Consider the following 16764-nt stretch of genomic DNA (forward strand, 5'->3'; position numbering starts at 1 on the left):
AAGATGTCACAACTTCTATGAAGAACAAAAGGCCCCCTCATATTTTCTCTGGTAACCTAATTGTTCTAGAAATACTAGTAGGTATTTCTACCACCCAGCATTTCTAAAAGGCATGTCTGCAAGGCACTGGTTGTCATTTTACAGCATAAATTTAACTGGCCAAAAAGAAATTGGTAACTTGACACTCAGAAACTAAGGAACATAATGAATACCCTATAAACTATATATCTGCAGCATCCAGTAATATTAAAAATGCTCATTTAATTATTGCTATTTTTCCCTGTCCTCAAAATGAGCATCAATATTATAATGAATCCACCAATAGTATCATTTTAATTTTGACAATGTCAGGAAAAAATAAAAGCAGGGAACACATTAATTTACTTTTGGCATAACATTAACATTATGCAGCTTTAAAATACAATGTGGTCTCTGCATTGGGGCTTTCATTACATAAAATGTGTTGGAATGAAGGAAGAAGTATTCATTTATATCAAGAAAACAGCAATATTCTGAGTAACACAATGATGAATATTTAATTCATTTTGATATAGTAGACCTTCTGAAAACTTAGTAGACTATAAAAGTATCCTACACTTTTATTTAATCCAGCTATAGAAATTTATTTTTCATTCCTTATATTACTGAGTGGTAGATCTAATGTGTTTGTGCACTGAGTAAATTGTGAGGAACTTATTGACTGAATGTAGTAAGAGGGAACTGCTAAGTGAAAGGTAAAGGTACTGTGAAGCAGCAGAAGAAGGACTTTACACCTGGAACAGCCCAGGTAACAAGATGTATCCAGGTAAGAAAGCAGAGCAGGCTGGTTTGCAGATGTTTTCATGAGGAACTGTATTTTAGACCCTATTTGAGTAAATCAGCCAAGGGGGGAAACTTGGAGGAGTTGCCATCATGCAGCACAGACTGCTTTGAAAACTATTAGGAACAAAATACTACTTTGTATACTTTAAAATATAATATATTTTCATTTCTTAAAGCATGCTTTGAAGTGTATTTTTGGCTGACATTTAATTTTAAAATTTCCTAGTGAAAAGTGATGTCTTGAGGAAAAAAATGATGTTTCTTGTTTGTTTGTTTTTGTGTGTGTTTGTGTTTTTTTCCAGTATTTAAAACAGTCTTTAGTTTATGAAATTTCAGGTGGAATGGGTAGCATGATTTGGTATAGCAGTACTTTGTATGTGTGTCTTTAATGTGCATCACTGCCTCTTGGTATTAATTCTCATTGTGCATAGATTTAAAATTGCAATTAAGATAAGCATTATTGTGAGGATAAAACATCCTACTCTATGTAATATTTCTTCTCAAAATTGGAGACAAAATGTACTTACTAAAACATAACAAGAATTCCTAGGATACACAGAATATTAATTCTGGGATCAGAAGTGTTCCTGCGTTCCTTAAGCAAGAAAAATGTAATTTAGAATAACTATTCAAATCAAGGACACTTTATGAAATATGGTTCCTAGAAGTTTTTAATTTGTCTTACTTCATGTTAGAGAATGGAGTTCTCTAATAGTTATTTTACAGAAATAATAGTTATTTTACAGAAAGTAGGGTAGGTCTGTGATTCTTTAATAAAGAAATCTAATGGCTATCACAGACAGGAGTAGCTTGTCATCATCAGTAGAAGTTGTCTTCCAGTGTACATATGCAAAGATAGATTCTCCTATATTAACAATTCCTTATGATATTTGTGCCCATAAAAACATCACAGAGATCTCTACACTGTTCACCTCCTAACCCTGGAGCCTGTGGAATACTGACCAAAATACAAGTGATTTTTACATATACATCCATACACTGCTTTTTCCCTGCCCCCTCTTTTTAAAGTAAATATCACATTCTTAAAACACAGTGCTCTGCTGAAAACACAGTCTTCAGTCTGTTTAGCTACATCTGGCTGAATTGTTTCAGCCGCAGGTGAATATTTCTACTATAATATCCTGTATCTAACTTTACGCCAATCTGCTGTATTTTGTTGCCTAAGCTTCATTAGTGACTCAGTAATGCACTGCACCATCAGTAACAATGTTTGGTTGATCCAGCTGATTCTTCTTAGAAATTACAGTTCTTGCAATTATACATGGTTTTTTCTTTCTAATATTCACATCTGAACCTTTTCTTTCTGTGCTGTTCGTTTATCTTCTTTTACTAATGGACTTGTATTGACTTAAACATATCAGTGAATCATCTCTAAATGCATTCTGTGTTGTGAAAATACATGACACTGCAGTGTTTTCTCCATTTTTCTGCCTTCCCTTCACAATAAAGACATAGCTACTAGCTATGACATGTTACTAGACATTTTACAAGCTCCTTATTGTTTGACTCAGCCTGTAAAATTTTTCTGCTCTCTAAAACAAGGAATTTTCTGCCTGTTTCCACAAAAAGATTAATTGATGATTAACCATCAATATATATATTTTCCTTCTCCTTCTCCCATTGTTTTTCTCTGCTTATCCTAGACTTCTATAAATTGCCATATGAGGTCAATGTCTTGTTTGTCTTGTTTATAAACCAATTCCTTTGCTACTCTGAGGAGTCTGTCTGCTTCCTTTCAAGCACTATAAAGCTAGATGTCCCTTAAGAGTAATAATCAAGCTCTTTAATAGTTTTTTCAATAAACAGTTTGTAAATGTGTATATTATATACCTCAGATCAATACCACATGACAGACAATCTACAGTAATTTTGTTCACTGATAATCAGCAAACACATTTCTGCACAGACGAACCCAGATTCACTGTATCTGCAGGTATTTCTTCAATTTTGATTCTGGTATTTTTAGTCTCCATATTAGTCTCTAATTGCAGGCAAACTCCTGGATGTCAGGACTTTCTGATAAACAATTTCACACCATATTTGACGTTCTCAAACAACATAAGAAATCAGAATGTCAGTTTGAATGTGTCTTTCTTTTTTTTTTTTTTAATTTACACAAATTTTTACTTTATACATTACAAAGCTTTTTCCTTTTTTTTTTTTTTAACATCTTGTTTCCCAGAATATAATACATCTTTAAATGTTGTTTACAATCTCATTCCATTACATATAGTCCCTGTTAGATCCATATATGCTCTTATTGTATTTATTTGCACGATTTCTCTGAAATATATTACAATTTATTTAGTTTACTGAGTCCAGTCTTTGTACTGTTTAATAGTTTTTAATTATTTCCTGAATAAGCCTGCCTACATTTGTATATCTGTTTCCTTTTTTCTTAGACTATAAACCTTATAGTCTTTTAGACTATAAACTTTATAGTCTTGGGCATTATTTTGTATTATACTCTGGCTAGATTGCAACAGATGTGGCTCTATCCTGTCCCATGACTATAACTAGAAATGAATAATAATATGAACACTGCTGTATATTTCTCACGGAGTCTTATACTCAAACTTTATTTTATCTATTAATCAGGAAACTGATTTTCTGTGAAAATTGTGTTTATTTTCTGTTACATTTTAATAATCAACAAGTCACTCCACATTGCACATTAATTTCTGTCCTCCCTAGCTCTGATGCATGCCTTGGTGTTTGGCAATGTGACTGCCATAATTCAGAGGATGTACTCCAGATGGTCCCTTTATCACACAAGAACCAAGGATTTGAAGGATTTTATACGGGTCCATCACCTGCCACAGCAGCTAAAGCAAAGGATGCTTGAATATTTCCAAACTACATGGTCTGTCAATAATGGAATTGATTCCAATGAGGTAACCAAATTAGGGAGGGGGTTGTGTGTTTGATAGTTTTGACTGCTGACTTGTAATAAGCAGGGGATCATTTTCTGTCTGTGATACCATGTTTTCTGTGAAACTACATATTAAAAAAAACATGTCTAAAAATAAAACTGAGGGGAGGGAAATTTCCAGGAGGGAAATGTTATTGAAGAATCTGTTCTAAGTATGTTAATAACATATATTAAAATATAATTAACATATATATTACAAATTCAGAGTCCTTCAAAATTTAGAACTGTTGAAGAGATACTCATCAGAAACCTTTAGCATGATACCAGAAACACCCCAGTGAGCTCTTCATCTTTCATCACAAAAAACAAACAAACAAACAAACAAACAAAAACTACTGTGTGTTTGTTGTTTTTGTTTTTGTTTTGTTCTGTTTGTTTATAAGGAAGGGTGATTTTACTGTCTTTTCCTCCCTCCTTCATTTTCTTTTGTGCTTTGCATTCCTGTAAACAAGTGATTTGGCCTGAAGGATATTGTATAAATGCTTAAGTTATTCATTTTCCTGTATTTTTAAATATTGACTAATTTACAGAAAGTGACATGACATTAAAAAACAAAGGGCAGATTTCTGGCTGTGTCTTTGCTAGCTTGTTCTAAATGATTTATCCAGGTTATGTATTACTATGCTGTGGGAGAAATAATGTTTTTTCTCTGCTGGAGTGTTATTTGAATGAATTGTTCCCTTCAGAGCTCTTGTTACATCTGTCATTATAAAACTCATTGGCCTCTACACATAAAGTGGAAACAAGCAGAAAGATTTTGGGTTGAGAACATTCTTTTCCTGATAGACTCTTCTTGTAGTGTGTGCAACAACAACAGCAAAAAATGGGATATTTAACAGCATCCTAGCAACAGAAGGAACCTAGTAAGATCTTCAATGATACAAAAAAAAAAAAAAAAAAAAAAAAAAAAAAAAAAAAAAAGTTGATATCCAAGCTTTATTAAATTTGGTTAAGGATCAGATTCGGTTTCTGTACCTTCTATACCTGTCACTGAAAGTCATTGACTATTGTACAACAGCAGCAGCCTCTGGAGAGACCATCAGTGTTTATGCTTTGATTCCCCTCCACAAACTATCTTGTCTGAGCACAATTGGCCAAGGGTTGGCTGACTACATTGCTCAGGCATGAGATCCCCTCAGACTACAGAGAGCACTGTTGTTGTAGGCTTGCAGCTTGCCTGTCCAGAGCTCTGCCCATAAGCAAGCAGTATACTTTGCTTCAATGAACTGACTCAGTGTTTATCTGTGTAAAGATTTATTAAAATGTAGCACATATTTTCACATTTTCACTCCTATTTCTCTTTCTCTATCTTTTTTTTTTTTTTTTTTTTTTTTTTTTTTTTTGGTGCAGCTTTTAAAAGATTTCCCAGATGAGCTGCGTTCAGATATCACCATGCACTTGAACAAGGAGATTTTGCAGCTCTCTCTTTTTGAGTGTGCCAGCCGTGGTTGCCTCAGGTCTCTGTCTCTGCATATCAAAACCTCCTTCTGTGCTCCTGGGGAATACCTCCTCCGTCAGGGAGATGCCCTGCAAGCAATCTACTTTGTGTGCTCAGGTTCCATGGAAGTCCTGAAGGACAGCACGGTGCTGGCGATTCTCGGTATGCTCATGATCATAGCTTCAAAGAGAAAGAATGGTCCTCCAAAGTAGCCAGCTATGTTAAGATTGATGTTAATGAAAGAGGACGGTCATCCTCAGAATACTAATGATGGCATAGTGTATCCTAGTAGTCTAATGAGATAGAGAGAAATAATTTATTCTGATTTAAATCGACTATTCATCTATTAATCTGCTATGGCAATCCCTAAATCTTTTAGTTTAAACTTTTTTTTTTTTTTTCCTACAGAGCTTTAAATATTAATTTTATTAGCTTTATAATATTTTGCTTCTAGTCTGATTTTCTTGCACTTACTTTTCTCCCCTTTATACGTAAGTAGGTCCTTACTAGCTTTTGATATAATTTGGCACTTTCCACAAAATTTGAAAGCAGCATTGATACCTCAGAGGACATTCGATATTAGTTACTAAATAGTTAACAAAAATTAGTAGCCAGTTAGTGTTCCCACTAATGCTTTCAAATGAAAGCAAGCAATGTGAGCCCAATCTCATTCTTTAATAAATGCGTATGAACACCACTTGTAGGACAGCCATTTGGTGAAAAGCAAACATTGTTGGCTCTGCTCTGCCAAGAGTTACTTCAAGATAATTCATGCTGCCAGAATTTATCTGAGTATATTAGAACAGAAGAAGGACAGAAGTTCTTTTCTAATAAATTCTGTTTAGTGGTTGTTTGCTAGATGAGTGCTTTGGCTTATCTAATGTCAAGCATCTCTAAAGCATCTCTATCTGTAAATTTCAGTGATAGGCTTCAGTCTAATGCCTATTAAAGAGCTTCCCTTTATCTTCAGCTAAAGGACCATTAGACTTGTCTGAGTTAATGTTTATGAAGTATTTTGATAAAGTAAAATGTAAAATTTTACTCTAAACATAAAAGAATTATTTTATTATGATCTTAATGCTTCTTTAGATTTCAATATATTCTTCTTTCTAATAATCTCTAATATTCTTATAAAGCAGAGTTAAAAAGAATTTGCTTTTGCCTTTATGCTTTCCTTCCTGTTTTGTGGGATTGCAATATATTTACTAGCATTCATTTGATAATTTGTTTGTTTGTTTGTTTTAATATAAATATGATACATGTCCTATTTTTTTCATAACACTTTAATTCCATTAGATTGACAGTCCATATCACTCTAACACTTGCTTGTAATTAGGAAGTTTTAGAATGCTTCTATTTAATTGGATCACATAAATCAAAGCTATAAAATGTGGCTTAGAAAAAAAAAACATAAGCTTAAGAGGTCAAGACTTACCTCCATTAGAATTACGATTTCATTAACAATTTCATTTTCAGACACTTCTGAAAATGTTAATAAAAGCTTCATTTTATAATGGTAACAATGACAATAAAAATAAAGATTAATGGATTTCTGAGAGAAGTGAATGAAATTGTAACGCACAAACATAAACATGATACAACGAAATAATGTTTCTTTCCAGTGAATGGGAGCTTCATCATTTAAACCTAATTAATACTAGAAGAAGGTGAGTGCATCATATCTATAGGTCCAAATGAGAAACTGTTTTACTAATTTACGGTAAATTCTAAAGAGCAGATTTCTTTTTTTTTTTCCTGAAAATGTTGATTACAACAATTTTATAACTCTGTCACAATTCTAATTGTAGTGGAATATGTTTTGGTTGCTGAACCATTCTCACTAATAAGCAATACAGCAACAGTACAATAAGAGATGATCTGATTAAATACAACCATTTGGTTCCTCTTGAGAATATAATGTCATATCACATAATGAAGTTTAAAATATACTTTTTAATAAAAAAATCAACATTGTTTGAGCATACATCTTATATTTGTTTTAAAATAATAGCCATAAGTGATTGAGAAGATACATGTGAAGAGGAGAAATTCATAATTTTGACTATATGTCCCAGATTTATTATCAAAAAGATGTTTCACATAAGTCCTTATAAATGAGTGTGTTCTCCAATTAAAAGAAAAAAAAAAAAAAAAAGAGAGAGAGAGAGTGCTACTAATAACAACCTACATTACTCTGTTGATATAACAAATGTTGTTATTAAAGGTACAGTTGTCTCACTTGTGCTGTAATACTAATGAATATTCAGCTTTTTAGCTAGTCTTTGCTACATGATTATCATTCCAAAGCAAGTATTAGTTAGCATATACCAGAGCAAATATAGTGTCCTTCAGACTAATATTACTTCATCAAATGCTGTAACTGCTATCAAATATAGCTGTAACTTTTTTCCCCAAATTATCTATTCATTACTTATACTAATACTGTTTATATGCCTAAAAAGTTTCTAATTAATATATTTAAAAATACTTTTTTGTAAATTTGAAATATTTTTTCCTAAGTCCATATATTCATGGTTAGCAATAGCTAATCTTTACCAGTGATCTGCTTATGTAATCAAAGAAATCTAAAAATTGGTGATAAAAGTAAAAGTAAATTATTTCTTAGATTTACCATGTATCTGATTATGTAAACATTACACCATGTGATGAGCAAACAGAAAATGTATTACTTTGTCATTACCTTGCTTTTCTCAGATTAACTTGAGTTAGTTCTAATTAACTAGTTCTCATTTACACTAACTTCAATTTTAAAAGAACACAAAGGTATATATATTCCTAGAGCAAAAGAAAACCCCTGTGTATACTGGGCTTATGATAAACATTTTTAAGAAAGTTGAACAATCTCCAGGTGTCGTGGTTCCGCTCGAGTGGGCAGCCGAGCTCCACCACAGCCGCTCTCTCACTCCCCCTCCTCAAAGAGGAATGGGGAGAAAATATGTGCAGGATGATTGTTAGGAATGTACAAGTTGTGAAGAATTTAAGAAAGCAGTAACTGTGAGATGTTAGTGTGGTGAAGGGACGAGGGGTGGTGTGTGTGTAAAATGTCCACCTTGTCGGTGCTGTGATGATGTTATGTTTATTTTGGTGTGGTGAATTCTTTTTCTTTTTGATGTAAGTGAAGTTTGTGAAGGTTGTTGTGATAATTGTAAAGTGAGAGTATGTTGTGAGTAGTCTTAAATATGCTTTTAACAGAGGCGAGGGGTGGAATGTAGTGGGTTTACGTGGCAAGGTTTTGGTAGCATGGAGCCATAGGGGTGGTTTCTGTGAGAAAGATCTAGAAGCTGCCCCATGTTTGGGAAGGGCCCCATTGTTTTCCAGATCCGAGCCAATAAGCGATGTTGTTTTGCGCCTCTGTGAGAGCATATTTAAGACAGGGAAAAAACGCTGCGCCACGCAGCAGCCGGGAGAGTCAAGGGAATGAGAGAACAGCCTTGCACCAAGGTCAGTGTAGAAGGAGGGGGAGTGAGAGAGCGGCTGTGGTGGAGCTCGGCTGCCCACTCGAGCGGAACCACGACAGTCTTTTTTGGCGCCCAACGTGGGGCTCAAGGAATTTGAGATAAGGATGATAGTTAGTAGAAGTAACGGGCAAAAAAGAAACACAAGCTTTCCTAGGTCTTGTGGGATTTTGGAGAATGCATGTGCCAGGCTATAGCCAGCTTGTGAGTCCTCTATATCGAGTGACTCGAAAGAGGAACTCTTTCGAGTGGGGCCCCGAGCAACAACAGGCCTTTGAACAACTCAAACAAGAAATAGCTCGTGCAGTAGCCCTTGGGCCTGTCCGTACTGGACCAGCTGTGCAAAACATACTGTACACTGCAGCTGGGGAGCATGGGCTCACCTGGAGCCTCTGGCAGAAGACCCCAGGAGAAACTCGAGGCCGACCTTTGGGGTTCTGGAGCCGGGCCTATCGAGGATCAGAAGCCAATTACACCCCAACTGAAAAGGAAATATTAACAGCATATGAAGGGATTAGAGCAGCTTCAGAAGTTGTTGGTACAGAAGCACAACTTCTCTTGGCCCCACGTTGGGCGCCAAAAAAGACTGTCGTGGTTCCGCTCGAGTGGGCAGCCGAGCTCCACCACAGCCGCTCTCTCACTCCCCCTCCTTCTACACTGACCTTGGTGCAAGGCTGTTCTCTCATTCCCTTGACTCTCCCGGCTGCTGCGTGGCGCAGCGTTTTTTCCCTGTCTTAAATATGCTCTCACAGAGGCGCAAAACAACATCGCTTATTGGCTCGGATCTGGAAAACAATGGGGCCCTTCCCAAACATGGGGCAGCTTCTAGATCTTTCTCACAGAAACCACCCCTATGGCTCCATGCTACCAAAACCTTGCCACGTAAACCCACTACACCAGGTAAATAGGAAACAAAAAATTCACAAGCAGTATAAAGCAAATTATCTTATTTAAATCACTTTATGAATGGTTGTCTGCTTAGTTTAACTTACTCTTTAAGAACACTTTCTGTGTAATATCCAGGTAGAATCACATGCTGTGTGGATTTTCAGATTTTACAGCCTTCACTTAATACTCACTAACCTCAGACTAATGTAAGATTAGAAGAGACTTCTGAAAGCCACCCAGTCCCAGTCCTGGTTTGGGCCACTTTTATTTCACTTGCTCAGAGCTGTCCCTCCTCATGCATTACGTTCTCATTTCCCATTTTCATGATCTTTTCTGTATTTAATCCAGTATGTCAACACTCTGTCTCCTACTTGGAAACCCAAAACTGGACATGATATTCCAGATGTAGTCTGAAAAGTGAAATACAGAGGGTTTCATGTCACTTCCCTGGAACCTGTTGGCTATACTCTCACTAATGCTGCCCAGGATGCTCTTGGCCTTCTTTTCTGCAAGGGCACATTGTTGGCTTATGTTCTTGTCTATGACAATCCCCATGCTCTTTTCTGAGGAGCTGTTTTCCAGCTGGTCAGACCCCAGCCCATATTGCTGCAGGGAGATCTTCCCTCCCAGGTTCAGGACTTGGTATTTATTTTTATTGAACTTCATGAGGTCCTGTCAGACCTTTTTTGTCAGCTTGTTAAGGTCCCCTGAATAACAGCTTTTCCCCAAGTATATCAGTCACTTTCCCCAGTTTGGTGTAGTCCATAAACTCACCAAGAGTGCACTCAATTGCACTGTTCTTCAATAAAGAACATCTGCACCTTAGAGGAAGATCTCTGGTTCAATGACTGCTTTTTGGACATAATACCTCAGGTGAGATGCTATGCAAGCTTTCTATTAGAAAATTGTTATGCTCTTCAACACATGGACGGTTGCCCATAAATGAAAATATAATGGCTTAAGAATCCATTATTTTTTCTTGGCAGAAGTACCATTGGATTATATATTTGTTATTACCTTGTCCAACTAATATACATCATGAAGTGCAGCAGAATTTGTATCAGAGCTTGCAAGAATTTTATAATACATATTCTTAGTAAAGGTTTAATCTGAATTGAGGATCAACAATTAATCATGTCATTGTTAAAATGATCTAAAAAGAACAAGTGAGAAATATAACCTTCAATTTTTGACTTACAAAATTTCACCTGATATTAATTACTCGTGTAATTTTTTTTACATATTTACTTGATTGCTCTCTTAAATGAGATACTTACATGTACATAAATGAGTCTTTGTACCTCCTATTAATTGTATGTAACATTCTTCCTGCAAAAATCAGAGAAAGCCCTTAAGTATATTTGTGAATGTTATTAATTTAAAAATTCATTAGTAACTATGGGTTTTAAATTTAAAAGTTGTTAAACAGAGTTATGATTCAAAACAGTAGTTAAGAATTCATATTTTCAAGATGATTGTTTTCATATTTTCTTTCAGGTAAAGGAGATTTGATTGGAGCAAACCTATCCATTAGGGATCAAGTTATTAAAACAAATGCAGACGTTAAAGCTTTAACGTACTGTGACCTCCAATGCATTATCCTCAAAGGTCTCTTTGAAGTGCTTGATCTTTACCCAGAGTATGCTCACAAGTTTGTTGAAGACATACAGCATGATCTCACATACAATCTAAGAGAAGGCCATGAAAGTGATGTAAGTATCTTTAAAATTCTCTGCAGCTATTGTTAACTTGAAGGTGTTTCTCATGCTTTAGCCTGTAATCATAATTTCATCACAGTAAAGAAATAATACATAGGTTACATTAAAAGGATCACTTGTTCAATATGTTTGATAATTCACTCATTATCTTTATGAATTGTTGATCAGTTGAACAGATCATAGACAGAGAACATGTTCTCTGCTTCTCATTTTTCTATAGAAAACCTCATTTGAGAGAGAACATACTTCTTTAGTATTTTGTCATTTTTTTGCTAATGTTTACAAACAATTAACAGTTATATAAAGCATGTGCCCAAATAAAGTATTTAATTATACCTTTACTAGAACGTCATGTGCCAGTCTAATGAACATTGATTGCTTCATATTTAAGAATGTTTTCACATGTTCAAAATAAGAAAGTTTTTTTCTCATCATACTGCAACTGAAAGGTGTTTTTCCATTTCGATGAGCAACTTAATGTGAAAACTCAAATAACCAACAAGAAATTTCAGATAACACATTGCTGAAAGACTTCAGGATAGACTTACCAAGGTATTTTCAAGTATTCAAAGCATTGCAAGGCTTAGAAACTTCATGTCTTGTGGGACTGTTATCCTCCATTTAACATAGGCTTACTGTTAACTCAGTGTTATGAAGGGTGGCTCGTTGCTTGACTACTCAGTATTGCTTCATGCTTTTCTGACAAATCTGGGGGTCATTTATGCTGACAAATCTGGGGGTCATTGTACCAGCTGCAAACACATTCAGCTTTTATAAAAACAAGGACAGCTCCTCCCATGACATCTTTTAAATACAGCATTATGTCTTGGGAATGGTGCTATGGGAGAATTTGGCAGCTGTGACACTAAACACTAAGATAGGGAGATTTTACTTTTGTGTGTGTGTATGTCTTTTTCAGCATTATAGAAAGTTTTAGGTTTGAAAAGTTTTTCCATAGTTAAAAAGTAGATTGATTCATTTGAGTAAGTCAGTTTCTTATTCTGTTTTTCCTTGAATGTCTTACATGAATACAATTTTGAAATTGAATATGATTTAATGGTTCTGAAAATGGATCAGTAGTAGTATTTAGAGCCATGTTATCTACAGAATGAAAAAGAATGAAAAATTTCCCCACTACAATTTGCCAAGTGCCTTTCAGTCTAGGGTCAGATGAACTACAGATTGAAATAACATGAAATAGCATGACTGTGACAAGTGTCTTTCAGACCTGACCTAAAACCTTATTGCTTTTTTAGTCACAGTCCACCAAAACTGTTTTTGGTTGTAGATTTCCAAACACTTTAAGCCACCATTAAAATGTAATGCAGCAGAAAAAAATGTAGTCTTGGTTATCCATTATCCTTTTCCTTGTACTGTTTGAACTCTTTATACACAAAACTGAAGAACTTTGAACTGAATTAGAGCTAAGCGGAACAAAAAGTGACAGAAGTAATCGTGAGTTTCCTGATCCTAGTGTCAAACCTCCAAACTACCCTACCACATAGAAATTCCTATGAGAAGTTTTTTTTTTGTTTGTTTTGTTTTGTTTTCATTTTGTTTTCTTGGCTCATTTAGAGATCTAAAAGTGCATATAGTGATGAGCTCCATCTGCAGTAAAATCCAAGTAATGTGTAATGGTGGAAAAAAGCTTTGGAACTTCCACTTTATAGTAAAACAAAGAGCTGTAACCATACTTCTTCCCAATATCAAGTAGAAACTGCAGCTATCTGGTCACAGAAATATTGAGAGTTGTTTAAGTAATTTAAAAGAAAAGCTCAGGGGATTTTAAGTGCAGGAGCCAGCAATCATGTAGCTATTTCAGCTTCTAATGAATAACGGAGAGATACAAAAATACAGAGATAAAGTTTCAGTGGTTCCTCATAGTAGTACTAAAAACAGAAGTCCTTAAGAGAATTAGGAGTATAAACTTTAATTGTTATGCAATCACACTGTCAGACTTTTATACCATTTTTTTATATATTCACATCACAGAAAGATGTGAATTAGGAAAAAGTCTGTGTTGATTATATGTATTCTGTCCTTTGTTTTCTTTACTGAATTTTGCTGGAGAAGCTCATTCTCATAAATATACAAAATTAATTCAGCATAGCTAGGAAAAATTAATTTGTTTGGTAGCTGAAGTTTTGATGTAAACACAATTCAGGCATTCTGGTGTTTCAAGCAATTTTTTTTAGGTCTGTGACTCTGACATCATAGTAATGAAATAGTTTGCTAAGTGAGAATGATTCCAGCACCCCCTTCAACCATATATTTTGCATTATATATTACAGATTGTATACAGATCTAGCAGCTAGAGGGCCAGATACCTGGTTTAATAAAGCTAGGCAGTCAGAAAAAGATTCTTACATGTACAATTATAAGAAAGAAACTGGAAATGATTTTGCTATCTGCGAGCCCTGGAAATCTTGCTCTATTATAGACAGAGCACTAACAAATGTTCATAACTCCTAACTATCTTATGAGAAGCTTAAAATCGGTAAATATTACACAATATTTTTGTGGGCTAGGTAACCATTTATTGTTACTATTTCTTTTGTCTACAAAGAAGTGTTTATAGTGTAGGTGTCACGACTCATTAAAAATAAATAAATAAATAAATAAAGGCTGGCTACAGCCAGACTGATGCAAAGTGCAAGAGGCCTCCTTGACACCTATGTCATTTCTCAAGCTGTAATGAAGTCCCAAAGGAAGATAAGCATACAGGCACATGTGTCTTTGACTCACTAGAGCAGTATCAGTATGTGCCATTTCTAAAAGAAAAGATGACATTCTTAAAGATTAAAAACTCTTTTTGACATGATTTGTAATTAATAAGAATATATTTTTTCTTTGGTAGTTTTAAAAGTACTGTTCTGTCTCTTACAGAGAGCTTTCTTTCTCCCTACCCCAAAAGGAGACACTATTCTCTTTAAAATGAAAATAGTCTCCAAAACAGGGGGAAGGACTGCATTGTTGGAGTCTACCCACAGTGTAAATTAGAGATAATAGCATAATAACAAATAATAATAAGATTGCACTAGAAAAGTGGTATATTCTTCCTCCAGTGGGGAACATTCTTAGCTCCTTGATATTAAAAATAAGTAAATAGACAAATAGATTTTAAAAGGCAACCAAGGATCTATTTTTTCCCCCAAAGAAAAGGCATTGTCTGACAAATTGGGGCTTAATGCTTGTATTTTGGAGAGGCTGGTATTTAGAATTTTTTAAATTTAATGTTTGAATTGTGATTTTTTTGTTTGTTTTTAATATAACGTAGTTCATGTTGCTAATAGCAATACAAAACAAATTACCCTTTTCTACTGGGAAATCTGGCCAAAACAATTGTTCTTAAAGGTGAAAACAGCTTTAAGCTCTGGAGCATAAAACAGAAGGCACAGTTTCAGAAGAATAATATCTACCGATTCTACTCTAGGCTGAGTTTTCTGGTTCATTCTAGTAAAGCATTAAGCACATATTTTAAGAGTATAATTCCACTTCATTTCTTAATTGGTTTATTTCTAGACTTCTCTCTTTTTTTGTGTGTGTCAACTAGTTGTTTTGGTCCTGTAGGCAAATAAATAATAACAATGTAAAAAGATGCATAGAGAAAAATATATTTTGAGTTCATGCACAAATTTCAGCTAAAAGTCTGCCTATCCACAGTCTGTTTTTCAGCTAGTAGATTACTTTTTTAACATAAATTATTTCTTCATGAAATAATGACCTTTTGGTCATGATTTTTCTATATATTGTAATATAGCTCTGTTTAATTTATTAATGCAGTTTTCCAATATAGTCAGAAGTGTTACATAGTTGATTAACTACTATTAACCAGCAATGGAGGCAGAGTAACATTTCTGATTTTTATTTTATATATATATATATATCTTTATTTTCTGCATAGTAAATAGTATTTTGTTTTAAAGAAACAGATCGAAGTTATCTTATTTGCAATGCTATTGCTTTGAAGGAAAAAAAAAATACAGCATGTTTTTATGGAAAAGATTGCTTCTAATTTTGGCAAAGATTGCAAAGTAAGAAAACATGATAGTAACTTCAGGCACATGATTACTTATTCTTATGTTTGATTTTCAGAGCCAAAAAAAAAAACCCTACTGATTTCTCAGGTATTTATAATAAAACCTATACAAATAAATGATTATTTTCTTAAACAACTACTACTACACTGCTTCACTTAATCATAATTCCTCCACTCCAGAGTAGGTCATAGCTTATCTTGTGCATTGCAGAACAATAAAACATCACAAAATGCTTTTCATAATAAATATTTTTCATAGAAGATTTACCAAATAATCCCAACTATCTATTTAATAAGGAAGAGAGTTTAGCCATATTATTCATCAGCTGTGTAGAAAGGAGTGGTTTAATTAAGAAAATTTAACAAGCTTTGTTTTGACATTTATCAGTGTGGTTTGGTAACTTTGAGAAAAACTTAGCATTTTTAAACAAACTTCTGGCTTTTTTAAAACAAAATACCTCCAGTTAATCCCTCACCTTTGTTAGTAGCTTGTTTGGCAGATGATCGTGTGCTATTAATGTAGGTGTAACTCACTGGTGTTTATTGCCTGTAGCATAACAGGTATGAATGCTGCAAAATGAGAAACCTCTCAACAGCATTTTTTTGTTTTGTGTAAAAGCTGTCATAACAGGTAGAATATAGAATTGAATAAATCACACAAAGCAGCAGAAGTCTAATACTTTACCTGCATTATTATTATGAAAAATAAAGCATCTTGGATTCCTGCTTACTACCTTTCTTTATAGTCCATGTGCACTTGGCAGCTGCACAGACCAAATTCCCTTTTTCCTATTAGGATAACTCGTCTAAGTCACTGATAGCTGTGCATATGTTGCTTTCTTCCTGTTGGATACTGTACTCCCATTTCTCCTTTTCATATGATGTCTGAAAACCTCTCACCTTCTCAGAGGGTACAGTATAGGAATGAATGTCCACCTCATACTATCAAGAACCAAAATTGCTTAAAAATCATGAACATATAATTAACTTTGACACGTCCCCTGATGTGTTCAGTGGAGTAGGTTTTTTAGTTGCCTTTATGCATGGACTGCGGTGCAATCAATGCTACTGTGCAATACTGCTCAGCACTCTTCTGCATCTTAAAAGTTTCTCAGATTTTTCTTTCATGCCTCTGGGACTGCCGGGACTATTATTATTATTATTATTATTATTATTATTATAATCTTTTCTTCTTTGCTTTGCTTCATCGTCTTTGCAGAGTAAATACCCCTTTGCAAAACTATGCAGCACTCATACAGTCTCACTCACACAGATCAACTTCTGTATTTCTATGGAACAAGTCATAGAATCATTAAGGTGGAAAAGACCTCCAAGATCATCTGGTCCAACTATCCCCCTACCACCAGTATTACCCACTAAGCCATTTTACTAAGTACCACATCCAACCTTCAGGGATAGTATAGATGCCT

At 34.5% G+C, this 16764-nt stretch overlaps 1 protein-coding gene across 2 annotated transcripts in view; it reads left to right on the forward strand.

Annotated features, from left to right (window-relative positions):
• KCNH8 (potassium voltage-gated channel subfamily H member 8) overlaps nucleotides 1–16764 on the forward strand; it is a gene marked incomplete at its 3' end in the record, with an annotated part of 190712 nt that overhangs the window by 147849 nt on the left and 26099 nt on the right. For both annotated transcript variants that reach the window (XM_084509060.1, XM_084509061.1), the window contains exons 9-11: nucleotides 3538–3737; nucleotides 5126–5375; nucleotides 11075–11289. In XM_084509060.1, coding sequence (XP_084365186.1) covers nucleotides 3538–3737; nucleotides 5126–5375; nucleotides 11075–11289 — 665 coding nt within the window. The remainder of the gene's footprint in view (nucleotides 1–3537; nucleotides 3738–5125; nucleotides 5376–11074; nucleotides 11290–16764) is intronic.

The sequence above is a fragment of the Aythya ferina genome (genome assembly GCF_964211825.1).
Source record: "Aythya ferina genome assembly, chromosome: 2".
NCBI lineage: Eukaryota > Metazoa > Chordata > Aves > Anseriformes > Anatidae > Aythya > Aythya ferina.